The sequence below is a fragment of the Lissotriton vulgaris genome, chromosome 1_2 (genome assembly GCF_964263255.1).
Source record: "Lissotriton vulgaris chromosome 1_2, aLisVul1.2, whole genome shotgun sequence".
NCBI lineage: Eukaryota > Metazoa > Chordata > Amphibia > Caudata > Salamandridae > Lissotriton > Lissotriton vulgaris.
Window position 1 is genome coordinate 146,698,787 of NC_141686.1, and position 14,300 is coordinate 146,713,086.

The following is a 14,300-nucleotide window of genomic DNA, read 5'->3' on the forward strand; positions in this document are numbered from 1 at the left end:
AAAGTTGCGATGTAAAAGCATGCGTGGTAAAAGCATGCGTTGTGATGTCATACATCCATCTTCCACTAGCAGGGACATGTACAGGCTGACGATAGGGGTCACAGGCAGCAACAGTGTTATAGATGAGAGAGAGAGCAGGAGTAAAGAGAAGAAAGAAACAACAGGAGAGGAGAGATATCAGACAGAGCTAAGTAGAAAAAAGGAGAGCAAATCAGATACGAGAAAGCAGCAATGATGTGAAGAAAAAAAGCAGACAAATGATAAAACAGAGACACAGCTAATCACTGCTAGAAGAGTGATAGTAAAGAGTCAAGCTCGAGGGGAGAGAGAGCAGAGCATGGATAAAAGGTAAGAGGAAAAAGGGCAGGGCTAGAAGAATGAATAAAGGGCAAAACAGAACTACAGGGAATAATGTAACACACCAGGTGTGACAAAGATGATAGAAAACAATTAGAGAGGTGAGAGGATAGACCCTTAGAAAGACTTGGGGGACAGACAACAGATCAAGATTAGAAGATAGAGACTTAGGCCGTGAGAGTGTTGAAAGTGGGGCTCACCTGAGGAGCTGTGGCCTCCTTGGCAACATTTTCAGCACCTGCACTTCTTTTTTTACAAATTCACTCTTCAAGTGTCTTCTCTTTCAAAAGAACCCTGAAGAGCTGACTGTTCGAATGAGCCTCCAGGACCTGCAAGCACCTGGATACCCTATCAGGTGATTTGCGGCACTTTATAAATCCTGATTGATTGATTGGCGAGAGGTGACTTAAAGAGCCAGAGCAAGAGCTGAGCCATCAAAAGACATAAATCAGGCCAAAAATGTCCAGAAAAATCATAAAGACTTTAAAATTTAAAATGGCTGTCTAACATCATTTCTCGGTGTCCCAATTAAGGGCATACAATGAATTTTGTGATTAAACAAAAAGGACTAGCTTAAGTTGACCAAAGTATTACAGTACTCAAATTAGTTCTGTCACGGGCACCTTGTTGGTGTATTCATGAAGCCCTCACCCACCAACCTAGTTGGTGGCATGCTTCATCTTCGGGCCCACCCAGTGACACCTAGTATGTCCCGGGTGTGCTACGACGCCTGATTACAGCTGAGCTGGTATATTGCTGAGAGTGCAGTGAGGTTGGGTGAGTTGTGATTTAAACGGCTTGGTGGTGGTCCCAGTACCCGAGGGTAAATTAAATTTTAATAACTGGGCCGTCACCAGCGGTTAAAAGTAAGGCTACAGGACGCGTAAGGGTGGCGAGTTACTGCCCCCTGCGTCCTTCAGATGGTCGACATGTTTCAGCCAGTGCCTTAGAGTATTCTGGCTTTCCTCAGGACCGATTTTTAAAAAGGTGTGGTGAAATAAAACAGACTAGTGTTGTGGTACAGACTATGTGATACACACACTAAGGCGTTTTTCTATATGTGAGAGGGGGATTCCCTTCTCATGCATACCTGTACAAACAAACATTAAGAACAAGGACAAAACATTTACAGAGAGAGTCAGTAGTCAATTTAGACATATGGTCAACAATGCTTTGGTGGCCGGATCTATAGTGCAAGGTGAGAGGACTATAGTCGGCTAGGTGTGATGGTACTGGTGGTACCATCAGAGTGAAATTACGTGACTAATTAGGAGCGTGGTGTGGCTAAAACACGGAAATCACACTGAAAGGAGTTGACTTAGTGTGGCACGGCGCAAGAAAATTGTTCTTACGCTTTGGGTTATTAGCCAAGGCTTCCTGGAGGGAAGCGGTAAGGGGATGACCTCATGGGAGAAAAAGAGATAGGCTGTAGGGGTTAGAGACCTGTGAGGAAAGAAGCGCTTACCCAGTTTGTTGTTTGGAGGCTTGTCAGGTTTGTCATACTCACAGTCTTTCTGGTCAGAGCCTGCCTTGTACCTGTTGTCCCGCCGTCGTCCTCCGGTAGAATGAGCCTGTCGGCGTGTGGGCTTTTTATACTATGGTTAACAAGGTAATGATGAGCACCTGTGGGAATAGTAAGGGTGGAAAGACTAACCCTTTGTGTTGTTGCTGCTCATGCTCGTGGTTTGCACACTAGTCTCTCGTGCATGCTCAGTATGTCAGCGCCATTGCTATGTTATTGCTCATGCTCGTGATTTGCACACTAGTTTCTCGCACATGCTCAGTATGAATGCGTGATTATAATGTTACTGCTCATGCAGGTGATTTATACTCTAGTCTTTTGCATTTGCTCAGTATGATGGCGCGATTGTAATCTGTGTCAAAGTATTTAAGTACATGTAGCAACAAAAATATGCCGCCGTTGGTACGGGGAAAGGGGCAACACCCGTGTTAGGTGTGGCGTGGTCTTATCTGCGCAGGCGCGAAGGGATCAGCGTTGGCTATGTCTGCGCTAATATTGGGGAAACATGCCTGTGTGACGCGCCGCGTCCCAGAGTGGTTCAGCCCGTTAATCACTGCTTAATGCTCATGCGCTGTTAGGCGCTGCACGCTAAAGTTGACATGGCAATATTAAGGGGGTTAAAGCATGTGCCCATGATTATGGCAGCCTAGTGGTACACACATGGCGGAGCATGATCTATGTCTATGTACAGAGGGACTATGGCATGGGGGACAGACCACTGTACACTGGCGAGGTAATTGTGACTAGTGTAGGTCTAGGATGTGACTGAATTCCACGGTATGGCGTCGTTGAGGCCATTGGTTTGGGTGGATAGGCGATATATCCAACGTTGTTCCTTGCTGAGTAATTTCTTCTCATTATCCACTGCCAGTTCCGGTAGTTGTTCGATGATGGTCCAGGTCAGATCATTGGGAGTGTGTCCCTGGGTGATGAAGTGACTGGTCAGTTTACTAATGTTCTTCTTGCACCTGATTGTGCTCCTGTGTTCTGTGACTCTAGTTCTTATTTTGCGGGCGGTCATTCCGATGTATTGGAGGCCGCAGCTGCAGGTAAGTAGGTAGATCACGTTACGTGAATTACAGTTTGTGTGGCTGCGTTGAGTCCACACTTTGTCTGGTTCTAGTATCAATGTTTTCGTATGGCTGGTAAGATGGCACACGCTACAGTCATGGCATGGATAATGTCCAGAGATTTTAGGCAGGCCCCATGCATTCAGGATAGTGTTGGGTTCTCTATTGGTCAGGGGTCTGGGGCGGGTGCTCACGAGTTGGTCTTTCAGGTTGTTGCACCTTTTGTAGGCAAACCTAGGGGTTTCCCATTGTCGTTGTCCAGAGTTTAGGATTTTCCAGTTTCTGCGTATGAGTTTCGCCACCTCATTGGAGGCTGTGTTGAATGTGGTGACACACGTGATGGGTTGGTCACTCTTGTCCTTGGGTACAGTTTCCAGAAGGGCCTCCCTATTTTGGTTCCTGGCTCTTTTCTTGGTTTTGTTAATGATGGCCCGGGGGTAGCCTTGTTCCTCCAGTTTCTTAGACAGGTCTGCCGACTGATTTTTGTAGTCGGTTACTTGAGTACAGTTTCTGCGTATACGCAGAAATTGTCCAAATGGTAAATTTTCCCTTAAAGGGCGGGGATGGAAACTTGTGTAGTGGCGGAGTGAGTTCCTTGAGGTAGGCTTGTAATAGGTGGTAGTGATCAGTTGGCCATCTTTGGCCCATATGTTCAGATCAAGGAATGCCGAGTGGCTTGCACTCCAGGTGCTTGTGAATTTCAGGTATGGGTCTCTTTCATTGAGCCAAGTGTGGAAGAGTTGTAGAGTTATTTCTGATCCCTGCCAGATCATAAGAATGTCGTCTATATATCGACGCCATGTGAGAATATTCCCGGTATAGGGATTGGTGTTGGGGTTGATGTGGGTCTGTTCAAAGAGGTGGACATAGAGTCCTGCCACGCTGGGGGCGAAGACGCTGCCCATTGAAGTTCCGTTGGTTTGGAGGTACAGGCTTCCCTCATACTCGAAATAGTTTTCCTTTAGTGCTATTGTGGCACATTGGAGGATGAAGTCTCTGGGTGTGCGGTGCGGCCATGGGGACTCCATGAGTACCTGTCTCAGGACTTGGATGGTGGCATCCTGGGGGATACTGGTGTAAAGGCTTTCAATATCCAGGCCCACCAGGAGTTGGGTTTCTGGGTTGAATTCAGTGTTGTTGATGACTTGTAGTAAGTGTTTGGTGTCCTTGATGTAACTGGGTGTTTGCTGGACCAGTGGATTAAGAAAGAAATCGCAATAGCGAGAGAGGGGTTCCAGAAGGGAGTTGATGCCAGACACTATAGGTCTGCCCGGGGGGGGGGGGGGGACGGGGGGGGGGAATACCTTTATGTATTTTCGGTACTGTGTAAAAGTATGGTACTTTTATCTTTTGGGGGCAGAGATACTCTGCTTCTTGTTTGGAGATGTGTTCCGCCTGAAGGGCGGTCTTCACTAGTGCCTGAATAGTGCTTTGTAGTGAGTTGGTTGGGTCATGTTCCAGTTTCTTATAGTTTCTTTGGTCGCTTAGTAGTCGGCGACATTCGGTGTCATAGTCCTGTTTATCTAAGAGCACAATGCCTCCTCCCTTGTCGGCAGGTTTTATTATGATAGAGGGATTGTTTTTGAGTTCCTGGATGGTTTCTCTGTCTTCCTTCGACAGGTTGTTGAAATGGTTCGTTGGTTCTAGATTCTCGACATCATTGTAAACAGCCAATTCAAAAGTGGTGATCTCTGGGGGCACTGTGAAGGGTGGCGGGGAGAAGGTGGATTTGGTCCTCAGGCCTGTGATGTTAGGGTTTTCAGTGGGAGTTGAGTCGTCCCTCTAGGTTTCTCGAAGAAGGCCTTGAGTTTTAGTTTCCTCATGAACTCCGCCAGTTCCACATGCAGTTTAAATTTGTCCAATCTAGTCGTTGGCACGAAGGATAGTCCCTTTTCTAGTACTGAGACCTGTTTGGGTCTCAGTGAAATGTTAGAAAGGTTAAACACCATGGACTCATGGGTTGCTTGGTTTATGGTTTGCTGGTTCCCGGTTGGCTGGGTGCCTTCTGGCGAGTGTTCGCGCTCACTGGGTTTGCGTCTTCGGCCCAGTGTACTTGTGGTTGCTGGTTGTGTCTTCTCCTTCCGCGTGTTCTTCTGCCCTGTCCTAAAAAAGGAGGCATGTGGGGTGCATGGTTTCCTGGGAATAAGGGCATGGGGCCAGGTGTATACATTTGCTGGTATCCAAAGTAGGGGTTTTGCATTGGGCCAAAGTTCGTTGGAGGCCCGAAGTAATGTCCAGGTTGTTCTCCCTGCCAGGTGTTTGGTCAGCGTTGTCCGCGGCGGCCTCTGCCACCCCGTTTGTGTGAGCTATTGCTAGAGTCACTGGATGCGGAACTGTCATCTGCTGTTTGTACAGGTATGCATGAGAAGGGAATCCCCCTCTCACATAGAGAAAAACGCCTTAGTGTGTGTATCTCATAGTCTGCACCACAACACTAGTCTGTTTTATTTCACCACACCTTTTTAAAAATCGGTCCTGAGGAAAGCCAGAATACTCTAAGGCACTGGCTGAAACATGTCGACCATCTGAAGGACGCAGGAGGCAGTAACTCGCCACCCTTATGCGTCCTGTAGCCTTACTTTTAACCGCTGGTGACGGCCCAGTTATTAAAATTTAATTTACCCTCGGGTACTGGGACCACCACCAAGCCGTTTTAAATCACAACTCACCCAACCTCACTGCACTCTCAGCAATATACCAGCTCCGCTGTAATCAGGCGTCGTAGCACACCCGGGACATACTAGGTGTCACTGGGTGGGCCCGATGATGAAGCATGCCACCTACTAGGTTTGTGGGTGAGGGCTTCATGATTACACCAACAAGGTGCCTGTGACAGAACTAATTTGAGTACTGTAACACTTTGGTCAACTTAAGCTAGTGCTTTTTGTTTAATCACATATAAACCCTAGGGGACTCGGACTAGCTACCTAGTCCTCTCTCTCCCTCTTGTTATACGCATACAATGAATTATATCACTAAATTTAGTGACATTTATGGAAAGTAGTATTTTTTAAACATAAAACATTAAAGAATACCCCCTGCCCTGACAACATCGCCACAAGTTACCCAATCTGTGCCAGTTTCTCATGTTATCTATTTCAATAGCCTATGTTCTAGTCAAATGCTAAGCAAAATTATTTTATATTAACCGTATATATATATATATATATATATATATATATATATATATATATATATATATATATATATATATATATATATATATGAGGATTTTGTAGAGTGCAGATCTAGAACTGAATTTCTTAAATGTGCTCTCAAACTGGATGTATACGAAAAATGATTCACAGTGAAATAAAGCGATAGGGTGAAGGATCACCCAATTTGGTCAAGTGGGGAAAGATGGCGATTGCATGTTCTGCAGTTCTGCAGTTTAGGGCCTGTAAAAATATATACTTCTCTGTTGTATTTAATAAAAAAGGTCCATGGCTGGTGTACAGTCACTCAATTATTGGTACTGAAATAATTTTAGTATACAGATTTCAATAAATATACTTAACACAACACATGCACGAACACACATACACCCCACCACACAAAAAACGACGTTGTGTTTGGAATGTTTCTGCAGACACTAATGCTCCAACAGTGACAGAACATGCCTGTATGAAATGATGCTGCACTATATAAGCACCTGCTTGCTAAATTTTAAATTATGTGGGGGCTCTGAGAACTTTTTATTTTTTTATTTTATCTTTTTTATTTTAAAAAAAAAAAGTAATTACATTCACCACATAACCGATATGTTGTCACTTCTCATGGTTACATCAATGACATTGATGACGATGTTTATAGCACTTCTGTATAATGTATCCCTCCCGTTGTTCCCTTATTCGTCAATCTCCCCGTGTATTTCCTCCCGCCTCCTGAACTCTTCGTTTTTGTGAAGTATTTCATTACAGTTGGTAGTTGTGGTGTTAAGCCTCTCCTATAATAAAAATCTTCCTCTGACCCAGCAGCCACATTAACAGAAAATAGGATTTCCTGACTTTGGTACACTGCTGCTTCCTCTGGCTTAGCAGAACGATTTTCGGAGAGGCTCAACATCTAAACTAACACAGTTACATAATTGACAAAACAAAGATCCTTTACCACCCTTCTCCCCAGAGTTTGCTGCTCAGGTTACATGGCGTCAAGGAGACTCAGGAGTATGGCCTCGGAGGGACATGCTCTGTCTGTACTGTTTACACACCAGTTTATACTTCCAAATCTTGGAGAGAGGGATATTGTCAAATTCGTTCCCCAACTTCAAAACCTGGAAGGGACCTCTGTCCTCTACGTTTCCTGTGGCCATGAACTTGTTAATGCCCTTTCGAATATCTCCACTTTTAACATGTGCAACACGTGCTTTAATATGTGCAATTTGGCCTCGTTTTTCTAAAAGCCTTTCTCTGGAGAAAGACCCCTCAAACCTTCTGGGGTGAGAAGGGGCTTGCTTTTCCTTTTTCGCTTGGTTAACCTTGAGATATGTATTTACGCCTTACCATTTTTGAAATTCACCAGCTGCCACTGTTTGTGATCAGCAGCACTCAAGGTCTAATGGCAACCGGCCTGCAGCTTAATCTACATTCTGCAGAGCTGTGAGTGTAATTTGCAGGTCACTGATTTAACTCTCCCCACCCAAAAAAAACGAAAATATCTGAGTGATCTTCTGCTACTATAGAAATATTTGAATAATCAGAAGGTCATAGGTCTGAATTCCAGCACGTCAGCTAAAGGGATCATAAGCGTGATGCAGACATTCATGTTTTTCCTGCAATAAGATATGTCAGCACATTAAAGAATGCATGTGCGTGTGTGTGCGCGCGTGTGTGTGTGTGTGAGTGTGTGTCTGAGTGAGTGCAACCTCCAGGCCACTGGTTTCAGTCTAGTAAGACAGCTCAGTTGCTTGATGTACCTGTTGCAGTGATCTGTGTCACATAAAGCCCATAATTTTGCTTCCTGCCCGGTGGACTCATCCTTTCATCTTTCGAAGGTTGCTTAAATGAGTACAGCCTGACAGAGTAATTGTACCATTTCTTTTTAAACGCAGCAATAACAATTTAGTGGTAAGGTGCATAATACGAATAGGTCCATAATAATGGACATGGATAGGTGAATGTGGGAGGCATTTTTTGTTGTATGTTTATATAGTAGCTCCTCTCTAATGCACAATAATCTAAAAAAAAAAACACGTGTTTCCGACGTTTGCCCAATCCATCATCATGTAAACAGAGATATAGCTTCCTAAATAATAGCCTACCTTTGATGACGTTGAAAATTAGTTTGCAATTATCTGGTGATTAATATGTGAGCCAATCTATCATTAGCAAGTAATTGTTCAATCTTTTTATACTATATTCTGCAGTGAGCCCGTTGTTTTGCGTCGGTATTAGCATGCCTAGTGTGTTATGGTTTGTTAGACATGATCTGCAGAGCTAAACATGTTATTTATAAATATACGTAAGCACTAGAATGTAGCTCATAGGGCGAATCCTGGAAATGAATTTCTGATCATTTGGGGTAATGAGATCTATAAACAAAAAGGGGCCTGATAGGCTCTGAACCTCATAGAGGTTACACTGAGTACTCCAAAGAGTAAGATTTAGGGGGTCATTAGGATGGAGGATTTTCTGCATCCTCCGGGTCGGCGGAAGCCACCGCCGGCCCGGAGGATGCGGAAATTCCTCTGCGGACCCACCAAGACCCACCGCCGCATTAGGATGGCTGGTGGGTCCTGGTTTAGGTCCGCAGCTTTTCCGCCGCGGCTGGCTTACAACCGCGGCGGAAAAGCACTAATATGGTGACGTGTCTCTCAGACACCGTCAGCCAGATTAGGATGTGCTTGGGAACATGCTTTTCCGCGGCGGCTTTTCCGCCGTGGAAAAGCATGTGTAACTGCACTGCAGGGGCCCATTGCGGGCCCCCTAGGTGTAGTGGGGGGTGGGGGTGCACATGGGGGGTACCTACGGTACCCCCCTGCATTTGAGTGCACAATGCAGCAGGCACCGCGAGGTGCCTGCCGCTGTGTGCACGCAAATGCTGTGCATGCATTTTTAACATTGCTGCAGGTGCAGCTTGAAGCTCCACCCGCAGCAATGTTAAAAATAGAGGATGTGACCGCCACCCTGGCGGTCACATCCTAATCTGCACAGAGGGATCGCCGCAGCCCATGCGGACGTTCCCTCATGCTCTGGGGTCGCGGACGGACTCAAGTCCGTCCGCGATCCGAATGACCCCCTTAATGTGAATACATTCTGTGTGTAGTATTGACACATTGGTATGTTTTCCTTATTACACCTGAAGAAGTACCATGTGAAGGAAGGAAGTCATCGTAATGAGTTTTGTACCTGTGGTCTAGATTGGATGGGAGTAAAAAATATAATTCAAGACACTTTTTGAAACAGATTCTCATGGGGACTCACGTTATGTGTTGGAGAGTTTTAAGCCATACATACTGCGAGGTTTGAGGGATTTGAGTGTCTAGTTGAGAATTAAAAATGTTGTTAGCACAATCAAGACCAGAACTCGCTCAAATTCAAGAGGTGAGTCTTGGTGGTGGAAATTCTGAGACTTAAAGAGCAGCTTGAACAATCTGAAGTCAACAAGGGGCTCTAGAATTCTGCGGCAATCTGGTCTGAGCATGACACTTCTGAGTTTAACCGGACACCTATTTTTTTACACGCTTGTGATGTATATCCTGAAAAATAACTTAGCTTAATGCTATTTTATATGGGTTTGAGGGTAATTATATGGGTAGTAGAACATCTTATAATAAGTGCACCTTCAAAATGGGTACTTAATAGAGGACAGTGTGACAAATAAGACACTATGGGACTCTTTAAGATTATGGGTGTCCCTTGCAATCTATATAGGAGTCCTGTTATGCTGATTGGTGGTAATGAGAGTTTGTACCGGTCCCATAGGACCTCCAAGATGCTGTGCTTCACCTGGAAATCGCAGCTGCTGAAAGCACTGGGGAAAATGTGAGAAAATAGATACAGAAATTTTGATTCCCCAAAATCGCAGAATAGGCAGTATTTCTGCTCTCCTGGAGCTGCTGATGCCCCTGGTATCAGTAACTTCGGGTGGTAGGAGGAGAGTTACTGGGCCGAATGCGCCAGATGCAATCTTACCTTAAATGTGTATCTGTATTTTATCTGTGTTAAACTATTTAATTTACCCAAAAAAGTGTGTACAACTAATCTAAGATGTAAACATTAAAAAGGAAATAAAACCCCTCAGAAGAATGTCACACTATTTCCCCAGAGGTTTCGGAAGGAAAAGGAAGGGAGAGTAAAGGTCAATAAAAGAAAGATGGGAGCGAGGAAATGAAGACACCTGAAAAAGGAGGTCAAGAAGTATTTAGGAGAATATTGAGACATGCTTAGGAAGGAACAAACTTTAGGAAAAGAGGGACTAGAGAAGTAGAGTGGTGGAGAGATAATTTAGGGATGGAAGGGTAGAACCCAGAAAGTAAAACAGACGACAGTTAGAGCCACGAAGAAAAAATATAGGGATATGCACTGTAGGGGTGTAGAATATACTACAATTCACCTGTTAAAAGCTGAGCCCAGTGTTTTTTCAATGTCATCATATAAACAGAGATATGTGGCTAAATAGTATCTATAATTTATGATGTTGATGTACAGATGATCTGAAGAGTAATATGCTACTAAAACCATCCTTAGACAAGAACTGTTTTATCTTTCAGCATGCTCCCTCTGTATTTTAGTAGGGTAGCTCTCTTGTGTCAATTGCTTCTTCCCTAGTATATGATGTTTTAGTTTGTAGGATTACAAAGTGTATTATTCACCACTAAGAGCATCCCTGAACAAGAGGGTTGTTGTGTTACGGGCATGCAATATAAGTTCTGCTGATCAATGGGGAAATAAAAACTGTTTTCAGGAATTCCCTGAATTCAAGATTATGGGAAGAGCATCTGATCACATGCGGCAATGAGTTCTACAGTTGTGGTCCCTGATGGGAGAGGTAGCAGCTTCTTAGGCAGACCTTTCCATCTCAAAGTGCTTTTATTAACACATTCATGGGGGATTTTTGGCTTCAAGCCAGAGAGTAGGGATGTTGTGAAAGAGGCTGAAAGGGAAATGTTAAAGAAGTGCCACAGTGAAAGTCCCAACATAATGTAGGGATCAGAGCCTTGCATGGGAATTTGAATGCCAACTAGGAAGACCTAAGACAGGAGGCATTTTAGTGGCAGGGGAATGAGTTCGTCCAGAGTATGGCACAGGCATTTAAAATAGCAGGATGAAAGTAGGGAGAAAGGGCTAGTTATAATTTGAGCCTAAGATGTGCTAGTGTTATGGAGTGTGGGTGGGTTGGTGAGAGGAGGACGGGATGTAAAATAAAGTAAGTCCATACATGAAAGATAGAGCCTGAATGGAAATGGAAAGATGTAGGGAAGTATTCTCATAGAGAGGAGAAGGAGAGCTCTTCTCCAAAGAAGATCACTGAGGTCAAAGTGCAAACTAGTGAGGGAAAATGAGGCAGGGGTCCTCAATTAATATTCTGCTTTCAATCTTTAAACAAAAATAATGAAGAAAGACATCAAATCAAAAGCAGGAAGTGAGACAGAAATGAAAGCCATCCAATCATGAGTGGGGCTGACACAGAGCCCACTTCATGTATACTATTATTCTCAATAGATCTTGAGCAATGGACAGTTGTTGCCTGTAGGTAGGACCTATTGAGCATCACAGGTCTTGTACTCACTGTTAAGTTTCTTTCTGGGATCAGGGCCCGACACACCCGCTTCCTTGGTGTTCTCCCCAAATGTAGTGGATTTGATGTTGTCAACCAGGTGCATGCGGACCATAGGCTTCTTCAAAATCTCTTCAATAGAAAAGGACAAAATGGGTTTCTTCGAGTGACCACACCGATCCATAACCACAGATTCCCGCAAGTGGCGAATGGCTGGCGATTCGGCTGGGCACTTCTAATGGTCTTCAGGAGCCACAGTCTTTTACCAACTTCTCGTAGGTAGCACTGTATACTCTGCCCCGGCTGCAATACTGCTTCTACAACAGGCGGGGTGGAGTCAATGCTGTGCAGAATCCTCGCCCTTTGGAGATACCACACAACTCCTGTTGATGTTGCACAAGACAACCCTCAATGGCCAAGGTCAGCACTGGTAAAGGTCATGTTGAAAATAACCCAAAATAATTTGAGCAATTTTTAGCAATATAAGGTGGTGTGGAAGAAAATCCCAGGTTTTACAGATTCATTAATACTGCATCCTAATTTGCAATTAATAAAAGTCATATGAGGTTTCAAAGGATGTCCACGTTTCTTGCCGTCATTATTTTATTTCACAGGGTAGAAAAAATCAATGAAACCTTTCAGGCAAGTGGGCGGTGTACAGCGCTTGGCTCAATTTGCTTTTTCTTGGTGTCCTTTTCGCCTTTCTCTATGCACTGCTTCTTCCGTGGACAGTGGGGGGTGCGCACCTTCTGGCTTGTGTCTTCACACTGTGGAGTCTGCGGCCTCCAGCTCGCTTCCTCGGGGGACCACGCCGCGAATAAACCCCTTCGGGTGCCCTCTGGGGTGATCCGGGGTCTCTAGGCAGACCTGCACGTGGCACCGGCTGCAGGTAAAGAAACAAAGCGCTATAGGCACTGCCTGCTTTTCCGAGTGAGAAAACCGTCCTTGGATCAACTATGCAAAGCATTTCTTGTGTTGGCGCTCCTTCTTTTTATTGCCGTTATCTCTTTGCGTTCAGTGTTTTCTTTGCTTTGTAGCGCGGCCTCGCTTGGATCGGTAACCGCCTGTTGTGTCTGATTTGTTCTTGGTTCCTGATTAGCTTTGACATTTCCTTATTTTATTCACTTTCTCTTTGTCTACTCGCTTTTAGCGCTCATTCGTTTTCCCCATTCTCTTTGTTTGCATCTCGTGCTTCCTTTTCTTTCTCATCACTCTGTTTTTTCTTGATTTGGTAGCTGCCGCTTTTTCCTTTCAGACAATCCTTGTGCCTCTTCAACCCCTCTTCCTGTCTCTCTTTTCCGCACCCCTCTTGCCGCATGGCATGTCGTTCCAATTTTTTAGCTGAATAGGATGACCTCTATTTTCTCCCTTTTTTTCCAGCTTTCTCCTTTCTTCACTTTCTTTCTTCTCTTCTATGTTCCCAAGCTGACCTTTCACCTTTCTGCATCAATGTTTCTTTATTCACGAAAGCTGCTGTTGTTGCATTTACATAGTGCTAACATCTGGGCGCATTCCTTCTGCACCCCGCCCCTCCCCCCCCCCAATCTTTCTTCCCTGTGTTTGCGCCTCTCTTTTCATCTCCCACTCTCACCTTCACTCAATATTGCCTGTTCTCTCTCTTATTCCACAGACAGCCCTCGCTCCTTCACCCTAGTGATATTGACAGAGCCCTCACGAGTGACTCCGTCCTGCTCCCACGCTCCCTCATAGGATTATTGAAGGACTATTGTGCAACTCGGTGCTATAAAACTGCTTTGGTGAGAGGAAAGGCTTTCCAGCGATTGATCAGGAGAGCCCGGGGGAGGGAGGGGCAGCAGTGCTTATTTACCACGCCTCATATCCATTAGAACTATTTAATGAGTTTACTTAGGGCCCGATTCACAGAATGAACTTAAGACTCAATCCTAAACTTACTACTATTTTGGTATTCACAGAATGCACTTACTACTTTTGGCATTCACAGAATGAACTTACTACTTTTGGTATTCACAGAAGTTAGGATTTTGTCTTAACCCCTTTGCTGCGGGGGTTATTTTCCCGCTGGCTGGGGGAGAGGGGGGCACGCACGGCTCTCCTGTGCTCATGACGAGCTCAGCTCGTCGTGACCACACCCGTTCCCGTGGAACACTCAGCACAGCAGGGGAATTATCCCCGCATGCGAGCGTTCCACGGCTCATGACGAGCTGAGCTCGTCATGAGCACCGGAGCGCTGTGGCTCATGATGAGCTCAGCTCGTCATGAGCATGGAAGGAGTTAAGTCTGTCTTAAGTCTGTCTTAAATCAAACTCCTAACTTCTGTGAATACCAAAAGTAGTAAGTTCATTCTGTGAATGCCAAAAGTAGTAAATGCATTCTGTGAATGCCAAAAGTAGTAAGTTCATTCTGTGAATGCCAAAAGTAGTAAATGCATTCTGTGAATACCAAAAAATAGTAGTAAGTTTAGGATTGAGTCTTAAATTTATTCTGTGAATCGGGCTCCAAGACTTTTGACCACTCGTCCTTGAAAGGCAATGTGGAATTCAATCTCTTTGGTTGTCACTTACTGGAAACAGGAAAGCTGCTGATTTTAATGTTCTGAACCTCCTTCTTGGGCCCAGCTGTAAACAGCTTGAGCTATTTCGTCGACCACATCT

At 44.7% G+C, this 14,300-nt stretch overlaps 1 protein-coding gene across 1 annotated transcript in view; it reads right to left on the minus strand.

Moving 5' to 3' along the window:
- Window positions 1-13,299, minus strand: part of ISX (intestine specific homeobox) — a 68,556-nt gene extending 55,257 nt beyond the window's left edge. The window contains exon 1 of the mRNA XM_086953615.1: window positions 11,680-13,299. Within this exon, the coding sequence (XP_086809741.1) occupies window positions 11,680-11,851 (172 nt within the window). The 5' untranslated portion in view covers window positions 11,852-13,299. The remainder of the gene's footprint in view (window positions 1-11,679) is intronic.
- Window positions 13,300-14,300: the final 1,001 nt, after the last annotated feature.